We start from the raw sequence: 15,528 nt of genomic DNA, 5'->3' as shown, positions 1-15,528 counted from the left end.
CCTGCTCAATGCAGGGTGAGCCTAAAGCATCCAGGAGAAGGATCTATCCAGCTGCTGCTTGAAGACGGCCAGTCTTTAGGCATTGTGGCAAAGGCTCTCCAACACTGCGAAGGCCCATTCTGTCTTCCCTCCCTGCGCAGGCCCAGTTGGAGGACCCCCCTCTGTCCAGATCTCCCCACAGAGCGACACCAAGGCTGTGGGCAGCGTGGCTGAGTTTACGTGCTCAGCTGCCGGAGACCCCGAGGCACGGATTGAGTGGTTCAGGGAGGATGCAGAGCTGCCCCCCAGCCATAGTGTCCAGAATGGAGTCCTTCGGTAAGGAGGGGCCTGAGGGATCTCACAGCAGGCAATCTCACCCAGCGGGCTTGGGGGGGGGGTAGGGAAATAAGGACGATGAACTGGCAGCAAACAGACGGAGGAGTGAAAGTTCTCCCTGGGGCAGAGGTGTGGTGAAGGGGGGGGGGGGCTCCTGCTCCACACCATGGAGATTCGGGGGACATATTTCCTCCCTGCATCCTTTGAACACAGCAAGAGAACTCCTCTTGCTTTTGGGCACCAAGCAGACTGTCTCCTGACAGGGAGAAGGACAGAAAAGATTTCTCCTGAGAGTCATTGCAGGGAGAGGAGATGCTCGTGGGGTGGGGCACCCGCCAGGCACAGGAGGTTGCAGGCGGGGGGGGGGGAGTGGTTTGGCTCTGTGGGTTCCACCAGGCCTTTGTTGCTTTGCTACAGGATCGAGAAGCTGGACCGGGGGTGCCAAGGCGTGTACATCTGCCGGGTCAGCAACCCCTCCGGCCATGCTGAGGGCAGGGCCAGGCTGATCGTCCAGGGTAGGTGGAGCTGGCCAAGCAGAAGGGTGGGGGAAGCCAGGCTGCAAAGCAGGTTGCCCTGGCTGGAACTCCCAGGCCTTCTGGGGTCCTGCTCAGATTAACGGTTCGGGTCCCCTCGTTTGCAGGCTGCTTTCTGCAGAAGGGCCCTGGGGAGGTGTAGGTGGTAAAAATGAGTTTCCTCTCAGGCCACAGCTATGAGGGGCTTGGGGCTTGAAGCTGGGCAGCGCCTCCCCTGGCACCTCTCCTTTTCGACAGCTCCATTCCAGCAGCTGGGCTCTGGATCAGTCCCAACTTTGGAAATATCACTATGATTTCTAGGGCGAAGCACATTTCTTTGTAGCTTCATAAGACAGACTTCCTGCTGAAATACCAGGCTTCAATTCTTTGCAGAAAATCTGGCCCCTGCCAGTTCAGCTGACCTTGAAAGGGTCACCCAGAGATCAGCAGCCAGGTCTAGGCTGTGAGGCCTCACCAGGAAGAGATTTCCACACTCGGCCAACCCCTGAACAGGTCATACCTTCGCCACAGACAGGGGCCGCTGCTCCCCTTGGCCGCCGGGGGAAGCCAGCCCCGTCCCCCCCCCCCTGAACCCGCTGCTTCTCCTTCCGTTCTTAGCACTGCCCAAGGTGATGATCAATATCCGGACATCGGTGCAAACGGTGCTCGCGGGCAGCGCTGTGGAGTTTGAGTGCCTGGCCTTTGGGGACCCCAAGCCACACGTCACCTGGAGCAAGGCAGGCGGGCGGATGCGGCCAGAGGTGCTGGTGACTGGCGGCGTGGTGAAGATTGACCGGGTGGAGCAAGCCGATGCCGGGCAGTATCGCTGCACTGCCACCAACAGCGTGGGCGAGGTCCAGTCCCACGTCATCCTGCACGTCCAGTGTGAGTGCAGACCAGCCCTAGCGAGGACTCCTGCCCCGATGGACGCTCCTTCCACTCATGAGCCTGTCTCTTTCCCTTGCAGCTGTCCCCCAGATTGCAGCCCAGCCAGAGGTGAAGGAAGTCACAGCCGGGTCCAAGGTGGTCTTCCCCTGCATGGCCTCTGGCTTCCCAGTCCCTGACATCTCGTGGACCAAGGTCAGCCACCAGGGCGGGGTTAGGAGAGGCCATAGGCCCTCTGGGGCTAGCAACAAGTGTACGGGGAGAGTGGCAGCCAGCACGGCCTCCTGGAGGGCAGGAGAACATGATCTGTCCAGAGAGGCCTCCATCGGTGGGGCTGCTTCATACCTGGGCAACTGAAGGGGCAAAAAAAGGGCTTCCTGCCTTGTTGTGTTCCAGCTAGAAGGAGACCTTCCCAAGGACATCCAGCTGGAGGGAAACGTCCTGATCATCCCGGCAGCCCGGCCAGAGGATACCGGCATCTATGTCTGCACTGCATCTAACCGGCAAGGGAGAGTGACGGCGTTCTCCATGCTGAAAGTGCGAGGTGAGGGCCCCGGACCCGCAGGAACAGAGGTGGTGGCAAAGGCCCGCTCCCCCTCACTGGGGGTCTCCAAGCAGCGGCTGGACAGATCCTTCTCCTGGATGCTGGAGGCTGATCCTGCCCTGAGCAGGGGGTGGGGCTAGATGGCCTCTGTGGTGAATTCCCACTCTAGGATTCTGTGCCGGAGACTGTGTTGTGGAGCAGCTCCCCAGAGCTGGGTGGGCAGTTGAGCCTACCTCCGCTGGGCGTGGGGAGGGGTTCTGGTATCCACTCCTGCCCTCACCCCCTTGCTTTGCTTATAGAGCGGGTGGTGCCCTACTTTACTCAGAATCCTCAGTCATACCTTGTCCTGCCAACCATGAAAGATGCCTACAAGACGTTTGCCATTGAGATCACCTTCCGGCCAGACACCCCTGATGGTAAGAAGAGGTGACAGGCGATTGCAAGGGGGAGGTGCTCCCAATCTCCCCCCAAGCTGGAGGGCCTCGATTCTGTAATCTGACTTTCTCTGAGAGCTCTCTCTGGGCGTCTCTCACTCAACACTCTGTCTTCCCTCTTACTTCCCCTTCCTCCTCCTCTCTCTCCTGTCTCTGTTGCCCCCCCCCCCTTCCCCTCTGGGCTCTCTGCCGCCCCCCCTCCTCCCCCCCTTCCAGCTCTCTTGCTTTACTCGGGTGAGTTTCCTCTGCAGGGCTGGCTGCTGCTTCTTTTCCAGCCAGTCCTCTTAAGTGCCCCTGATAACCCCTTCAGCAGCCGAGCCTTGTGAGTGTGTGTGAATCCAGCGTGTCCCGCTCCTCAGGCAGCCCTTTGCACACTAACCCAGTCCTGGAGGGGAGGCAAATCCGGGGCTCAGAATGCCCCCCCCCCCCGCCTAACTGTGAGCACGGGATCTTTGGCCGGGTCTAACCTCTCCCTTGGCAGATTCCCGTCCAAGGAATGGCCTCCGATTGCACTGTGGTGCCAGTGCATCCTGCCCATGGGGTGGAGCATGAGCTGCAGCCTGGCCAGAAAGTGCACTCATGGGCAGGAGGGGTGATGAGTGGGCCAGCGGTGCCATGCCCCCCAAGTAGCTCGCTCCCTGCTTTGTGTGAGAAAGGGTGCGGAGTAGTAGTCCCCTGCAAGGAATCCCTCCTCTTGACCCTGGCCCCTGCATGGAGCTGAGACCACAGCTCTTCTCAGGCCTTGGCTGCTTCGGACCGCTGGTGCCCTGCCTGGGAGAGGCACGTGCTGACCTTTGTCCTGTGCCTTTCCAGGGATGTTGGTCTACAACGGCCAGAAGAAAAACACGGGCACTGACTTTGTGTCCTTCGGACTTGTGGGGGGTCGTCCGGAACTCAGGTGAGACTGGCTTGCTCCCCCAGCCTGGGAAAGTCCTGGAGGTGGGCGGGGGGCAGCATGCCTAGAGTCCCTCTTCCCAAGGTACCATGTCTTCTGGGGGAACTGATCTCTGTAGTCTGGAAATCAGCTATAGTCCCAGAGGGTCTCTAAGACCCAGCTGGCGGCTAGTACCCCTGGGTACAATGCTGTGGCCGGTCGAGGCACCAACAGGCCTGGCCAGGCAGGAGCAGTCCCTGTGGAAGTTGACATCTCATCTGTGGGGATGGTGGTGGCAGGTGCCAGTGAATGAGTGGGTCTCTCCCTCCATACCTGCTTGGCACACAAACAGCTCCTGGCTCTTTGGGGGGCTGCGGGGTGGCATTGCCCCAGTCCCTGCCGTGTGCCTCTGGGGTGCAGGCAGCTGTTCCCCAGCCTGGACACTCCCGGTTGCTTTGGGCCATCATCCATGACCAGTTTGCTTGCTGCTCATGAGTCCAGGTTCTGGATGGGATGGGGGCAGTGGGAGTGGATTACCTGGTGTCTTTCAAAGCCACAAGGCTCTTGCCAGGGCAGGGGGAGGCCATTGCTGGTGCTGGTGCTCCTTGGAGCTGTCTGGAATTGCAGGTTTGATGCTGGTTCTGGCATGGCCACCATTCGCCACCCCTCCATCCTCAAACTCGGTGAGTTCCACACGGTCCAGCTCTACCGCAATCTGACCCAGGGCTCCCTGGTGCTGGACCATCACCTCCCTGTGAATGGCACATCTCAGGTGAGTGTGGAGTGGGGGGAGAGGAGCAGCTATTCCTGCCCCTCCCTGAAAGCACCTGGGCTCCACAGAGAGGGGCTCCTTGGTCCTTGAGCAGAGCTGAGGCTCTTAAGGGCTGGATGTCCCTGCAGGCACCCCTGGGTCGGTTGGCTTGTCTTGTCCAAAAGAGATCTTGCTCAGAGGACCACTCTCTGGGCTGTTCCTCCTCCTGCTCCCAAAGGGAGACTCCTTTTGGTGGATCCCAATTGCCAGGCATTCTCTGCACCCACACCCACGACAGAGGCTCTCAGACCGAGCACCCTGCCTCGTACTTGGCATCCTTGGCTGCTGGCCTACACTCCCTGCTGAAGGGGGTGTGATGGTTTCCAGGAGCAAAAGGGTCCCCCTTCAGGAAAGGTCTTCCCACCGACGTTGGGCCCTTGACCATCAACTGGAAGGGGGCAGAAGGGATCCATGGGGCAGCTGCCCCTGCTGGCTTTTCATGCCACCATTTTGTGTCTTCCCAGGGCAAATTCCAAGGTCTGGACCTAAACGAGGGGCTGTACTTGGGTGGCTATCCCAACTACGCTGCTGTCGCCAAGACAGGCCTCAGCAGCGGCTTCATTGGTGAGAGGCACATGACTCCCATCCTGTGCATGCAGCCAGTGGCAGGGCTGGGAGAGCTAGCCTTGGGGGCTGCCAGGTTTGTCCCCAAGGAGGCAGAATGGCCCCGTTTCCCATTATCATCATTCACTGGGGAAGGACTCAGTAGGCGTCCCCAGAACCTGTTGCCCTTCACTCCCCTCTCAGTGCTCTGGGGTGCCAGCCACGTCCTGCTTGGGAACACCGGCTGTGTTGGGTACCCCCTGCCAAGGGGGCCTGCAGGCTGAGCAGGATATAGGGGCTGAGAGGGCCCCTGAGGTCCTCCTCACTTCTGCCGTGGACTCACTGGGCAGCCTCTTCCCTAAGGGGCCCGTTCTGTGAGCTGAAGCAGCAAGGTAGTTGTTGAAGGAAATGTGGAGTGGTTTTCCTAACTATTGTTGCAGATGTCCCTGGAGCTCCCCCACCCAGCAACTCTGCCCATCGGTCACTGCTTTCTCCCCCTCCCTCTCCTGCTCACACACAAGCCTTGCCGTTGTTGCCCAGTGCCCCTGTCTCTCACCTTGCTCCCCCTCAGGATGCGTCCGGAGGCTTGTTATCCAGGGCAAGGAGGTGATCTTCAAAGACTTGGACTTGCAGTCCCACGGTGTCTCCAATTGTCCCACGTGCCAGGACCAGCCATGCCAGGTGTGTGTCTGTGGGGGGGGGGGGTGGCAGGCAGGGCAGCTTGCCTCCAAGGCCTCATGCGGGTGAGCTGAACCCTTGTCTGCCTTTCTCTCCCTTGGCCAGAACGGAGGCGTCTGCAGGGACTCGGAGAGCGCCAGCTATGTGTGTGAATGTCCCCAGGGCTTTGCCGGCAGCAACTGTGAGCACTCCCAAGCCCTGCGCTGCCACCCAGGTGAGCTACAGCCAGGGTCCGGGGGCAGCCAGGAAGCTCGAGGGGAGCCAAGCCCTTTGGAGATACATGGCCAGCCATGGAAGCTTTTGGGATCCCTCGTGCCATGTCTCTGTGACAGATGACCGACTTTCTCTTTTCCTCTCCTGGCAGAAGCCTGTGGTCCTGATGCCACCTGTGTCAACCAACCCAGCGGTCAAGGCTACAGCTGCCGGTGCCTGCTGGGCAAGCACGGAGAGAAGTGCATGGCCGGTGAGTGTGGGCAGAGGCCTGGGCTCAGGGGGAGGAGTGGCCAGCCAGAGCCTTGGCTCAACCCACCCCCCGCTCTGTGCCTCAGGTGTCACGGTGACCACTCCGTACTTCCACGGCGGGGATGCCTTTGTCTCTTACCCACCCCTCACCAACATCCACTACGAGCTGCGGGTGGACATTGAGGTCAAGCCTCTCTCCCCGGATGGCCTCGTCCTCTTCAGCGGGGGCAACGGAGCCCCAGTGGCAGATTTTGTCTCCCTGAGCATGGCCAACGGGCACCTGGAGTTCCGCTATGAGCTGGGGTCAGGTAAGGACCCACTCTCTCCCCAGAATAAGGGCTGTCCCAAGGGCTGCCATTCCCTCCCTGGGCGGGGGGGGGGTAGCAGTGCTGGCAGTCTGTTTCCCCCCACCATCCCCTGCTGGGATCTCAGTCCAGCAAAATGGGAAAGGAGGAAGCCCCTGCCCAGGGGAGGCCTGTTCCCAGCTCTCCTTCCCTCCTGCTCCAGGCACAGCCGTTCTCCGGAGCACAAAGCCCCTTGAGCTGGGCCAGTGGCACAAGATCACAGCGGAGCGCTTGAACAAAGACGGGTCCCTGCGGGTGAATGATGAGCGGCCCGTGAAAAGGTCCTCGCCGGGCAAAAGCCAGGGCCTGAACCTGCGCACAGCTATGTATCTTGGTGGAGTGGGTGGTACTATCCAGCTGCCAGCAGCTGCCAACAGCAGCAGCCACTTCTATGGCTGCATTGGAGAGGTGAGTCTCATGGTGGTGGGGCAGAAGGGAGGGCTGGGTCGCCTTGGGCCTGGCTTCCTGGCTGGGCGGGACAAGACATCCAGGGGGCTGGTTCCTGCCGTGGCAGGTGGTTTTGAGAGTGGAAGAGACTGGCTGAGGAAGGAAGCTACCTGCTTGCCCCTCCATACTCAGCTTTCCAAGAAAAATCCGCTTTCACAAAGGATGCTGGTGGCCAGGTCTGATTCCCAGTTTCCCCCCTCCCCCCCCCACAGGTTTCTATCAATGGGAAGAAGGTGGACATCTCGTACAGCTTCCTGGAGAGCCATGGCATCTCCCAGTGCTTTGACAGCTCCCCCTGCGATCGCAGGCCGTGCCAGCGTGGGGGCAAGTGCCTGCCCACCGGCGAGTACGAATTCCAGTGCCTGTGCCCGGAGGGCTACAAGGGTGAGCGGGGGAGGGCACTGCTCGCAGCTCCACTCCCCTGCCCTTGGTGCCCCCTTGAGAGTGTGGCCGTGCGGGCGTGAATGCGGGGAAGGTCCTCTGTGGGGCATCTTTAGGGCAGTGTGTTGGTGTTGCCCTTTTTCTGCAGGAGAGCGCTGCGAGGAGTCGGAGGTCCACTGCCAGCTCCCGCATCCCTGCCTCAATGGGGGCACCTGTCAACATACAGCATGTCTGTGCCCCCCAGGCTTCCTGGGGTCCTACTGTGAGCACGGTGAGTCCAGGGGGCAGGCTAGCCAGAGCAAACCCAGCCTGGTTGGCTCTCATGAGATTCCGCCCCTAATGCCTCTGCCCGTCTCTTGGAACGCAGATGCAACGCAACACCAGCTGCCTGTCGAGTGGACGCCAGAAGGAAGCGGGGGGAGTGGTGAGTGGAGGAGCCTGGTCCCTCGACCGAGAGGCTGGAGCTGCCGTGGTGGGCAGGCTGACGGGCAGGCCAGCATTTACAAGCACACCCTTTCCGTGTCCTTGGCCACCCCCTTGGCTTCCAGCCCAATAAGACTTCCTTCGTGCTGTTCCCTTGGGCCGGTGTGGTCTGACTCTGATTTCTCTTCTACCAGATGCCCCGGGACAGTATGGTGCCCACTTCCGCAACAGCAGCTACGTAGCCCTCCCGCAGCATGCCTTCCCCAGGAGGTGAGAGAGGGTCTCACTTCCCGACCCAGCCTGTGAGGCTCTAGTTCTGGACCGGGAGGGAGCCAAGGGGGCCAGGGCAGCTCCTGATCTTGGGGTAGTTACACAGCAGCTGGCCCATGCAGGAGAAGCCTCCTTTCCCCTCATTCCAAGGGAGGGGGCTTGTGAGGAGAGCCTCCACTCCTCGGCCTCTTCTTTTCCAGCCTCCCCGACTCCCCAGAGACGATAGAGATGGAAGTGCGCACCAGCTCCCCGAGTGGGCTGCTCCTCTGGCAGGGCGTGGTGAGTGAGGCTGTGACATCCCAAAGGCAGAGCCAGGCGGCCCTGGACAGGGGGTGGGGGGGTGGGGGGGGTGCGCCTTCAGGAGGCATCAAGGGGAGGGTGAAGAGCTGTTGGAGCCGGTGAATCAGCCCACGAGGGGAGGGGAGGGGGGGACTTTGGCAGGCCCTGGTGGCTGCCGGGACAGAAGCAGTGGAGCAGCTTGTGTGGGTTTGTCCCAGGCAGGGGACATCTTGGCCAGCTGTGCTCCAGTTGTGGGCATGGCTGCGACCGGGCCTGGAGCACAGGAGAGGCGTCAGTGCTTGCTGGACGGTGTAGAAGGGCCCAGCTTGAGACGATGGGATACACCTGCCTGTTGCATGATTGCATGTGGATTGCTGCTCCTCCCTCCATTGCCTGTGCCTGCCTTCCCCAGGCTGGTCTGCAGCCAGCTTCTTCGCTGCCCCCCAGAGCTCTGACCAGTACCCGTCCCCAAGCGAGTCCCTGCAGCCACTACTGCTGCCCCTCTGGCCCAGCTTTGCTAACAGTTGCCCTTCCGTGCGTGGCCCTGGCCACCTCTCTCTCTCTCTCTCTCTCCCCCGTCCAGGCCACCAGGGAGACAGGTCTTGAGCCGCATGTCGCTAACAAGGTACTTGCTGTGAAGAGAATGCACAGGTGCAGGGACACGTCAGGGCCTGGAAGAGCATGTCTCCACTGCTGCTCGGTGTGCTTGAGCGGGGTGGGGGGTTGGATCACCGGCTGCTGAAAGCATGGCCATTGAATCCAGCGCTTACTCAGCCAGGCCTCCTACTAAGAGCACCTCTTGAGTCTGGTGGGCATTTCCAGCTGCCAGGGGTGGTGTCCTCCCACTAGGCCCTAGCCACCCCCTCTTCTCAGTCCAGAGCCAGGGGGGGGGATCCCTGGGAACCACTCATGCCGTGCTTCGGTCTCTGTCACAGGAGGAAGGGGCGAGTGGGAAGTCCCAGGACTTCATCAGCCTTGGGCTGAAAGACGGACACTTGGTGTTCAGGTGAGTGACACCCCCACACATGCAGTGCCCCCTGCCTTCCTGTCACCTCTGGCCACAGGAGAGTCTGTTCTCAAACCTGACAGAGTGTCTCCTGCAGCTTCCAGCTGGGCAGTGGGGAATCCAACCTTCTCTCTGAAGACCCTGTGGATGATGGGGAGTGGCACAAGGTGACAGCCATCCGGTGAGCAGGTGGCAAAGGTGGGGGGGGGGAAGGCTCAGCGGACGAGCTCGGGGCAAACCCGTTGCCCACTGGTCTGGCCCAGGCTTCTCTGCCCCCCCCCCCCCCGGCTTATTCACTCTTCCCCAAATTCAGCCCATGGGTCTTCCTGTTCCTCCTCCAGGGAAGGGAGAAGAGGCTTCCTTCAGGTAGACGGTGAGGACATGGTCACTGGGGAGTCTCCTGGGAAGAACGTCATGGTGAATGCTAAAGGCCAAGTGTACATAGGTGAGCCCTCTCGTCTCAAGAAACCTCAAGTGTCCACTAATGTAGGTGGGGCAGTCCCACAGGTCTCACATCCGGAATGCCAATGCAGACACGGCCAGGATGGTGGCAACATCTGTTGACTTGCATGGCCCAGAGGTGAAAACTGATGGCCAGCTGGTAAAAGCCCCTTCCTCTGAAGGCTCCTGCGAGAGTCCCATAAAATCACTTTAAGGAGGGAGGGAGGCTGGGCTGGGCTGGGCTGAAACCCAGGAGGGCCTGCCCCCGACCCCCAGCACACTCCTCCTTGGGGACATGCAGGCTCCTTGAAGCCACCTCTGACCAGTGGCTCCTTCTTTCTCCTTGCCCACCCCCAGGAGGAGCACCCGACATCCAGGCCTTGACTGCAGGCAAGTACATCTCGGGACTCACAGGGTGCATTAAAAATGTGGTGTTGAGCAGCGACAGGCCAGGGCAGCACCCTCAGCCGCCGGTGGACCTTAAACACCATTCAGAGGTGGCCGTGAACATCCAAGAGTGTTCCTCGTAGGCCAGGCCGGCCTCTCCTACACTCTTTGCTGTTTCCTTGTCATCAGGTCAATCCAAAGACATCTGTTATTATTATTTTATTATTATGAATTTTTTTAAAGAAAGAAAAATGGTGCTTTGCTGCTACCAAAAAAGTGTGCGTGTGGGGGGGGGTCGGTTTGTGTTTGTGTAAGGGACAGACCAATGGGCCGGTTGTCCCCCCTCCCCCCCAGTCCTCACTGGGAAGGACAGAGATGGCTCAGCAGCAGATGCCAAGGACCGGAGAGCTGTGCAGACGGGCGGGAGACGGACTGGACGTGCTGCCCCTGAGGGCTGCTGCTGCTGCTGCTGCCGCCGCTTCTATATCGACCAGAGAGGCACGCGTGGAGGCCTCCTGCAGGGGGGGGACAACGACTGGTGCACCTCTTCCTCACTGCCTGGGGGCCCCGGGGCTTCTCCGCTTAGGCTGCTAGGCTGGGCCAGGCAGGTTGCGACCAAAGATGACCACCTTCTTGAGGGAGAAGGAAGGCTTCTGATTGCCCAGGAAAGGAAACCGCCCCTGCTCCGATGCTCAGCAGCATCTGCCACTCTTGCTAGGCGGACACCTGTCACCTCCCACCCTCCCTGCAGTCAAGGAGCTCCCTGAGCTCTCTGTGTTTCTAGCCATGTCCCTCCTCGCCTGCCCCAAATGACCCGAGTGCGGATCAGGGCTGGGAGATGGTAGCTGTGGGCCTCCCCACCTGCAATCCCTGGGGGACAGAGAGAGCTGAGCACGATCTGTGGTTGGGACAGCCAGGTGCTGTGCGTGTGGGACTGCCCTGGGCCTGGGCCTGGGCCTGTGAGCATCACAGGGAGGGCCCAAGTGTAGCTGGGCTTGGAGACCCAGAGGCAGGGTCTTGTGCCTTCCTTTCCCCACCACGCCACAAGCTTCCGTGCCTTGTTCTGTATGGGGCCCTCCAGTGGGCCCCAGTGCTCCTCTGCAGTGAATAGCTGCACTTGACCCTTTGCTTTGGAGGGCTCATTCTCAGAGCCTGTTGCAGCCTCTCCTCCCCCACCCCCACTGGCTTGCTGGCAGCCATGCCCCTTTGCAGCAGCCGGTCCCCTCCCCTGGGCAAACATGGGTGGGATGGAGCAGGGCACTGGGCCATCTGCTGAGACGGGAGCAGGAAGCTGCTGCCCCTCCTTTCCCCTCTGCAGCTCCTGTCTGCTGTCTCCGACATGAGCCCAAGTGTAAAGTTCTCCCTTCAGGATCCTCTGTAGGGGGTAAAGAGGCAGAAGGCACCCCTCATGACTGAAAATAGGGCTTTCTACTACCAAGGACCCCCCCCCCCCACGCTGAGGTCTTGTAGGAACGGAGGGAGGTGGGCTGAAGCAGAGCATGGGCTTTGACCAAAGTGACCAACCCATCCCTTCTCCAAACGCCCGGGGTTTTGTTCCCAGGTGGGCATGCAGACAGACAGGGCCTCCTCCTCCTCCAGTGGTGGGCTCCCAGGACAGCTCCCTAGTCAGGCTCCCACATTCCCTTCCCTGGCGGCTGGCTTTGGACGGGGTGTGCCTCTGCAGCCAGCACTGACCCCCGCCTCTGCCTTGCCCATCTTCTCCGAGGCTGCCTGTGAGACCCTGCAACGCTCCCGTTGTCCTGGAACGCATTCCTATCTTTGCCGCCCCCGCCCGCCCGCCCGCCTTCCCCCCACTTGTTCTTTTTTCTTTCTTAAATAAATGGTGCTGAACCCCACGAGACCTGGTGACTCTGTGACTCCTCCTCCGGGCAGCCCTCAGCTGAGACGGTGCTGCAGCTGCCGGCCCATGGAAAAGAGGGGAATAAGGGAAGGAAGGAAGGAAGGAAGGAAGGAAGGAAGGAAGGAAGGAAGGAAGGAAGGAAGGAAGGAAGGAAGGAAGAAGGAAGGAGGGAAATCCCAGGGCGGAGGGAGTGCTGCCAAGGCAGGGGGATCAGGCCGGGACAAACAACTCCCTAGTGACCCCCATTCTGCTTGCTTGTGGGGAAGGGGAGGGGTATTGTCTAGCTCTACCGTTGCCCAGGAGAGGTCCTGCAGCCCATGGCTGGTGCTGTCAGGAGTCTACAATGCCCACACTTTGAAGCTAGTCCTGCTCCCACCCCCACCCCACCCCGTTCTTGAAACAAGAGGCCTGACTCCTGATTGATCCATCACATTTCTCCTGGAAGCTGAGTGGCCAACTCAGCTTTCCCTTCCCCCTTGAGCCTCACACCACCAAGAGGGGCAGGAAAGGGCTGACGTAGACTGACTGCCCACCGTCTCGTCTCCCGGCAAGCTTCGTGGCTGAGCAGGGATTTGAATCTACGCCCAGCACCACAAGCCCTCAACCCCTCACCCCCAGTAGGCTGCTTCCTTGCCTGCCCGGTAGCCGAGGCCTGGCCTTTCTGCAGTCCCCCCAGCCCCATCCCATCTCTGCCCCCCCTCCTGGCCCTGGGGCGGCATTCTGCAAGGCAGGGCCAGCGTCACACGGGGGATTCAGCACTGGCATCAGGGGTCACTTTGGTGGGCTTCCCGTGGGCACAGCTCTGTGTGCAAAGGTGACAGGCAGCACAGGGAGCATTGCAGCCGGGCAGGCGCCTGCAGGCGCCGACTCTCCAAAGGAAGAAGCCCGGATTCCAACAGCACCAGTACAGGAGGGCTGCCCCCAGGACAGCAGCCAGTGAGGCCAAGAGGGGCTTGTGCTTGTCTGCAAGAGAAGAAGACGCAGCGCGCCTGTGAGTGCAGCTGGTCACCGCCCCCACCCTAGCCTCGTCCTACCATCGGGCCCCTAAGCCTGCCCAGGAGGCACATACCTGCTTTGTCCCCCGCAGCAGCATCTGGAGCGGGCCGAGGGCTCTCCGTGAGGCCTGCGCAGGTCACTCGCCGTGGCAAAGCACTAGCTGCCACAGAGGCTTTGGCCGGCAGGGAGGCTGGGAGTGAGGGATGGGCAGGAGTCAAAAGACCTTCAGGGAAGCCACTGAAGCAGAGAGCACCGCCACCTCCCCTTCCCCACATTGTGCAGCCCAGGCAGGTGCTCCCCTGCGCATCTCCTTTGAGACTCCTCCCGTTCCACTCCCTCCCTTAGTGCTTAAAGGTGGCCTTGTCAGAAGGATCCCAGAGCTCCAAAGTCTACAAGCAGGGAGCTCCGAACGAGCTGAGCGCCCCATTAACCTGGCGGCGGGAAGGGCCCCCCCCGCCACACCCTCCCCTTTTTTCCCCTTGTCACGCTGACCTTTGCACTGCGCTGGTGGCTGGACGGCTTGGTCTGAGCCATCCCCGCAGTTATCCACATTGCTGCGGTCACACACCAAACTCTGGGGGATGCATCTGCCATTGCGACAAGGAAAATACATTGCTGCGCTGCAGGCGGAAGCGTTCAACCCTGCAATGACAACGCGGGCATGCAGCAGGGCAGCTCAACAGCCACAGGCCCGCTGGGCCCAAGCCCGGCTGGTCCCAACTTACCAGTTCGCAGGGAGGTGAAGCTTCCCACAAAGTCCACACGGGGCTGCCGGCCACGGGTCACAAGCCGCACGGTAAGGAAGCTGCCAGTGGATAGGATGGGCCTGGGGATGCTCTTTCCACACAGTGGGGCTCCCAGCGGCTGGGCGGTCCGGCCCTGGCCATCATACAGCTGCACGGAGGAGCCTGTGACACACGGGCCCTGGGCTTCCCGCTCCTGTGGGGGCTTTGGGGACCCTTGAGGGAGGTGCTCGTTGTGGGCACTGAGCGGAGTGCTGGACAAGGCAGACGACAAGCTGTAGACCAGGAAGAAGCGGAACTGGAACTGCACCCGGTCTTTGGGGGAGGCAGCCTGCAGAGTGACCTCGCAGTCGGTGCCAGGGACCACAAAGTAATAACGACGGGAGTCTCGGTGGGAGGTCAACACCATTCCGTCCCCTTGGAGGGTCTGGCCACAGAAGTCGACCAAGCTCACTGTCGGAGAAGGAAGACCAGAGACGTGAGGAGGAAAGCCACCAACTGGCCCAATCCAGGCACAGGAAACAAAAAGGAGGGATGGGATGAGTCTGCTGGGACCCAGCTGCAACTGCTGGGGGGTGGGAGCGTCTTGTGCATTTCAAGTGCGAGCAAGCACATGTGATTAAAATATTTATTTCTGACTGGGAATGAACCCATTTCTCTCTCCCCGTTCTGAAAAGCTGCTATAGCTATAGCAGCTGCTATAGCTATAGAGCTATTAATTATACATTTAACAGAGAAATGCTGCATTCTCCTGAACTTTCCGAAGTAGAGCTTAGTGCCGTCCTGCTGCTACAGACTGGCAGCCCCCCACTCTCTTGGGCGGGGAACACAGCGGTTGGCCGGCCTGCCTGCCAAGGCATCTCCTGTCCGGGCCAGTCTTGCAATGGGTAGCCCCATTGCATGCCAGTAAGAGGAAAGCAGAGGTGGGCAGTGGGCCTTCCGTCACAGAAAGCCATCTGGGGATCACATACCTACTAACCCTCCTCGGCCTTTCCACTGCCTTTTCCCCAACCCCCAGACCACACCTTCAATCCTCAGTAGGTTTGGCTCAGAGACAGTCCAAAGATTTGGCCACAAATTCCCAGGCATCCCATGGAGGAAGCGAGTAAATCTGTAGGAACTTTATCCTACCTGTCTGCATGGCCGGGGTGGCGACAGCCACAGTGTTCAAGAGAAGCAAGCCTTTTGCCCATCTCTCCAAACCTCCCCTCATCTTTGCTTGCTGCCAAAGAAGAGCTCTCTGCAGTGGTAACAGCTGTGGGAAGCAGGAGTGAACACACCCCAAGCTCTCCCCACTGAGCACATCAGACTGGGGATTTTGCCTGCCAGGCCTTGACAAGGGGACAAAAGAAGGGGCTGGCAAGATTATCTCAAAAAGGCCTGTCCTGGTAGAATTCCCACACCCTCTCCCCACCAGCATAATTAAACCAGGGCTTAACTTTTGTCCTGTTTCCTTTTACTTTTGTGGCTGTTTGAACAGCTATGTTGCCATGGAAAGGGTGGCCATCTGACTGAACAACACAGGAGGTCAAACCTGGGGTCCAAAGAACCAGGAGCCATCTTGCTTTGTGAGGGGCCAATTCCCATCTGCCTTCTGGGCAGCTCCCTGCAGTGGAGAAATACTTGCCACCCTGGAATCCACCTCAAGAGTTTATTAAAGGGGGCTACACAATGCACATTCCATAGAAGCTACTCTGGTAATAGCCTTAGGAAAACTGCAGGAGAAGAGTTCTCTTTGGCCCATGCATAGAGCTTCCCGGCTTTTAGGTCTGCCAGTAGCTTTAGTATGTCACTTCTACTGGCTTAACAGTATTTTTTTTCCGCTGGAGGCAGGAAGATCTGAACTCAATCCTAAAGAAAGGTTATAAAGTCTCAGGACATGAAGGGGAAGC

General features: G+C 60.0%; 3 protein-coding genes across 19 annotated transcripts in view; 1 reads left to right on the top strand and 2 right to left on the bottom strand.

The window, feature by feature from the left end:
- HSPG2 (heparan sulfate proteoglycan 2) overlaps window positions 1-11,892 on the top strand; it is a 97,016-nt gene extending 85,124 nt beyond the window's left edge. For 14 of the 17 annotated variants that reach the window (XM_077311738.1, XM_077311746.1, XM_077311740.1 and 11 more), the window contains 24 exons: window positions 141-315; window positions 733-830; window positions 1,446-1,712; window positions 1,795-1,907; window positions 2,109-2,256; window positions 2,556-2,672; window positions 3,504-3,588; window positions 4,192-4,336; window positions 4,840-4,939; window positions 5,490-5,599; window positions 5,702-5,810; window positions 5,961-6,059; window positions 6,145-6,366; window positions 6,566-6,810; window positions 7,062-7,233; window positions 7,379-7,501; window positions 7,598-7,654; window positions 7,848-7,923; window positions 8,124-8,202; window positions 8,786-8,827; window positions 9,138-9,208; window positions 9,306-9,389; window positions 9,550-9,653; window positions 10,007-11,892. In XM_077311738.1, the coding sequence (XP_077167853.1) occupies window positions 141-315; window positions 733-830; window positions 1,446-1,712; window positions 1,795-1,907; window positions 2,109-2,256; window positions 2,556-2,672; window positions 3,504-3,588; window positions 4,192-4,336; window positions 4,840-4,939; window positions 5,490-5,599; window positions 5,702-5,810; window positions 5,961-6,059; window positions 6,145-6,366; window positions 6,566-6,810; window positions 7,062-7,233; window positions 7,379-7,501; window positions 7,598-7,654; window positions 7,848-7,923; window positions 8,124-8,202; window positions 8,786-8,827; window positions 9,138-9,208; window positions 9,306-9,389; window positions 9,550-9,653; window positions 10,007-10,179 (3,014 nt within the window). In that variant the 3' untranslated portion in view covers window positions 10,180-11,892. The remainder of the gene's footprint in view (window positions 1-140; window positions 316-732; window positions 831-1,445; window positions 1,713-1,794; window positions 1,908-2,108; window positions 2,257-2,555; window positions 2,673-3,503; window positions 3,589-4,191; window positions 4,337-4,839; window positions 4,940-5,489; window positions 5,600-5,701; window positions 5,811-5,960; window positions 6,060-6,144; window positions 6,367-6,565; window positions 6,811-7,061; window positions 7,234-7,378; window positions 7,502-7,597; window positions 7,655-7,847; window positions 7,924-8,123; window positions 8,203-8,785; window positions 8,828-9,137; window positions 9,209-9,305; window positions 9,390-9,549; window positions 9,654-10,006) is intronic. The other 3 variants (XM_077311747.1, XM_077311748.1, XM_077311737.1) reach the window with 1 other exon arrangement.
- The window catches only part of LOC143824435 (proproteinase E-like), a 193,012-nt gene that overhangs the window by 83,137 nt on the left and 94,347 nt on the right, over window positions 1-15,528 (bottom strand). The window lies entirely within an intron of this gene.
- LDLRAD2 (low density lipoprotein receptor class A domain containing 2) lies at window positions 12,602-14,916 on the bottom strand. Its single transcript, XM_077311875.1, has 5 exons — window positions 14,768-14,916; window positions 13,619-14,089; window positions 13,386-13,535; window positions 12,967-13,083; window positions 12,602-12,860 (listed from the first exon to the last, which is right to left on the bottom strand). The coding sequence occupies exons 1-5, from the start codon at window positions 14,847-14,849 to the stop codon at window positions 12,637-12,639; spliced, it is 1,044 nt and encodes a 347-aa protein (XP_077167990.1). The 5' UTR covers window positions 14,850-14,916; the 3' UTR covers window positions 12,602-12,636.

Source organism: Paroedura picta, chromosome 15 (genome assembly GCF_049243985.1).
Source record: "Paroedura picta isolate Pp20150507F chromosome 15, Ppicta_v3.0, whole genome shotgun sequence".
Taxonomy (NCBI): domain Eukaryota; kingdom Metazoa; phylum Chordata; class Lepidosauria; order Squamata; family Gekkonidae; genus Paroedura; species Paroedura picta.
Note: the sequence above shows the minus strand (reverse complement) of the source record. Positions and strands in the feature narration are given on the sequence as shown.

What these genes read in the sequence shown, in the direction of transcription:
- LDLRAD2 (XM_077311875.1), bottom strand. Translation starts at nt 14,849, where the DNA reads ATGAGGGGAGGTTTGGAGAGATGGGCAAAAGGCTTGCTTCTCTTGAAC. An exon ending in CACCCCGGCCATGCAGACAG is followed by an intron (nt 14,090 to 14,767) that starts GTAGGATAAAGT and finishes CTTCTCCGACAG; the next exon opens with TGAGCTTGGTCGACTTCTGT. An exon ending in TGCTGCGGGGGACAAAGCAG is followed by an intron (nt 12,861 to 12,966) that starts GTATGTGCCTCC and finishes CTTCTCTTGCAG; the next exon opens with ACAAGCACAAGCCCCTCTTG.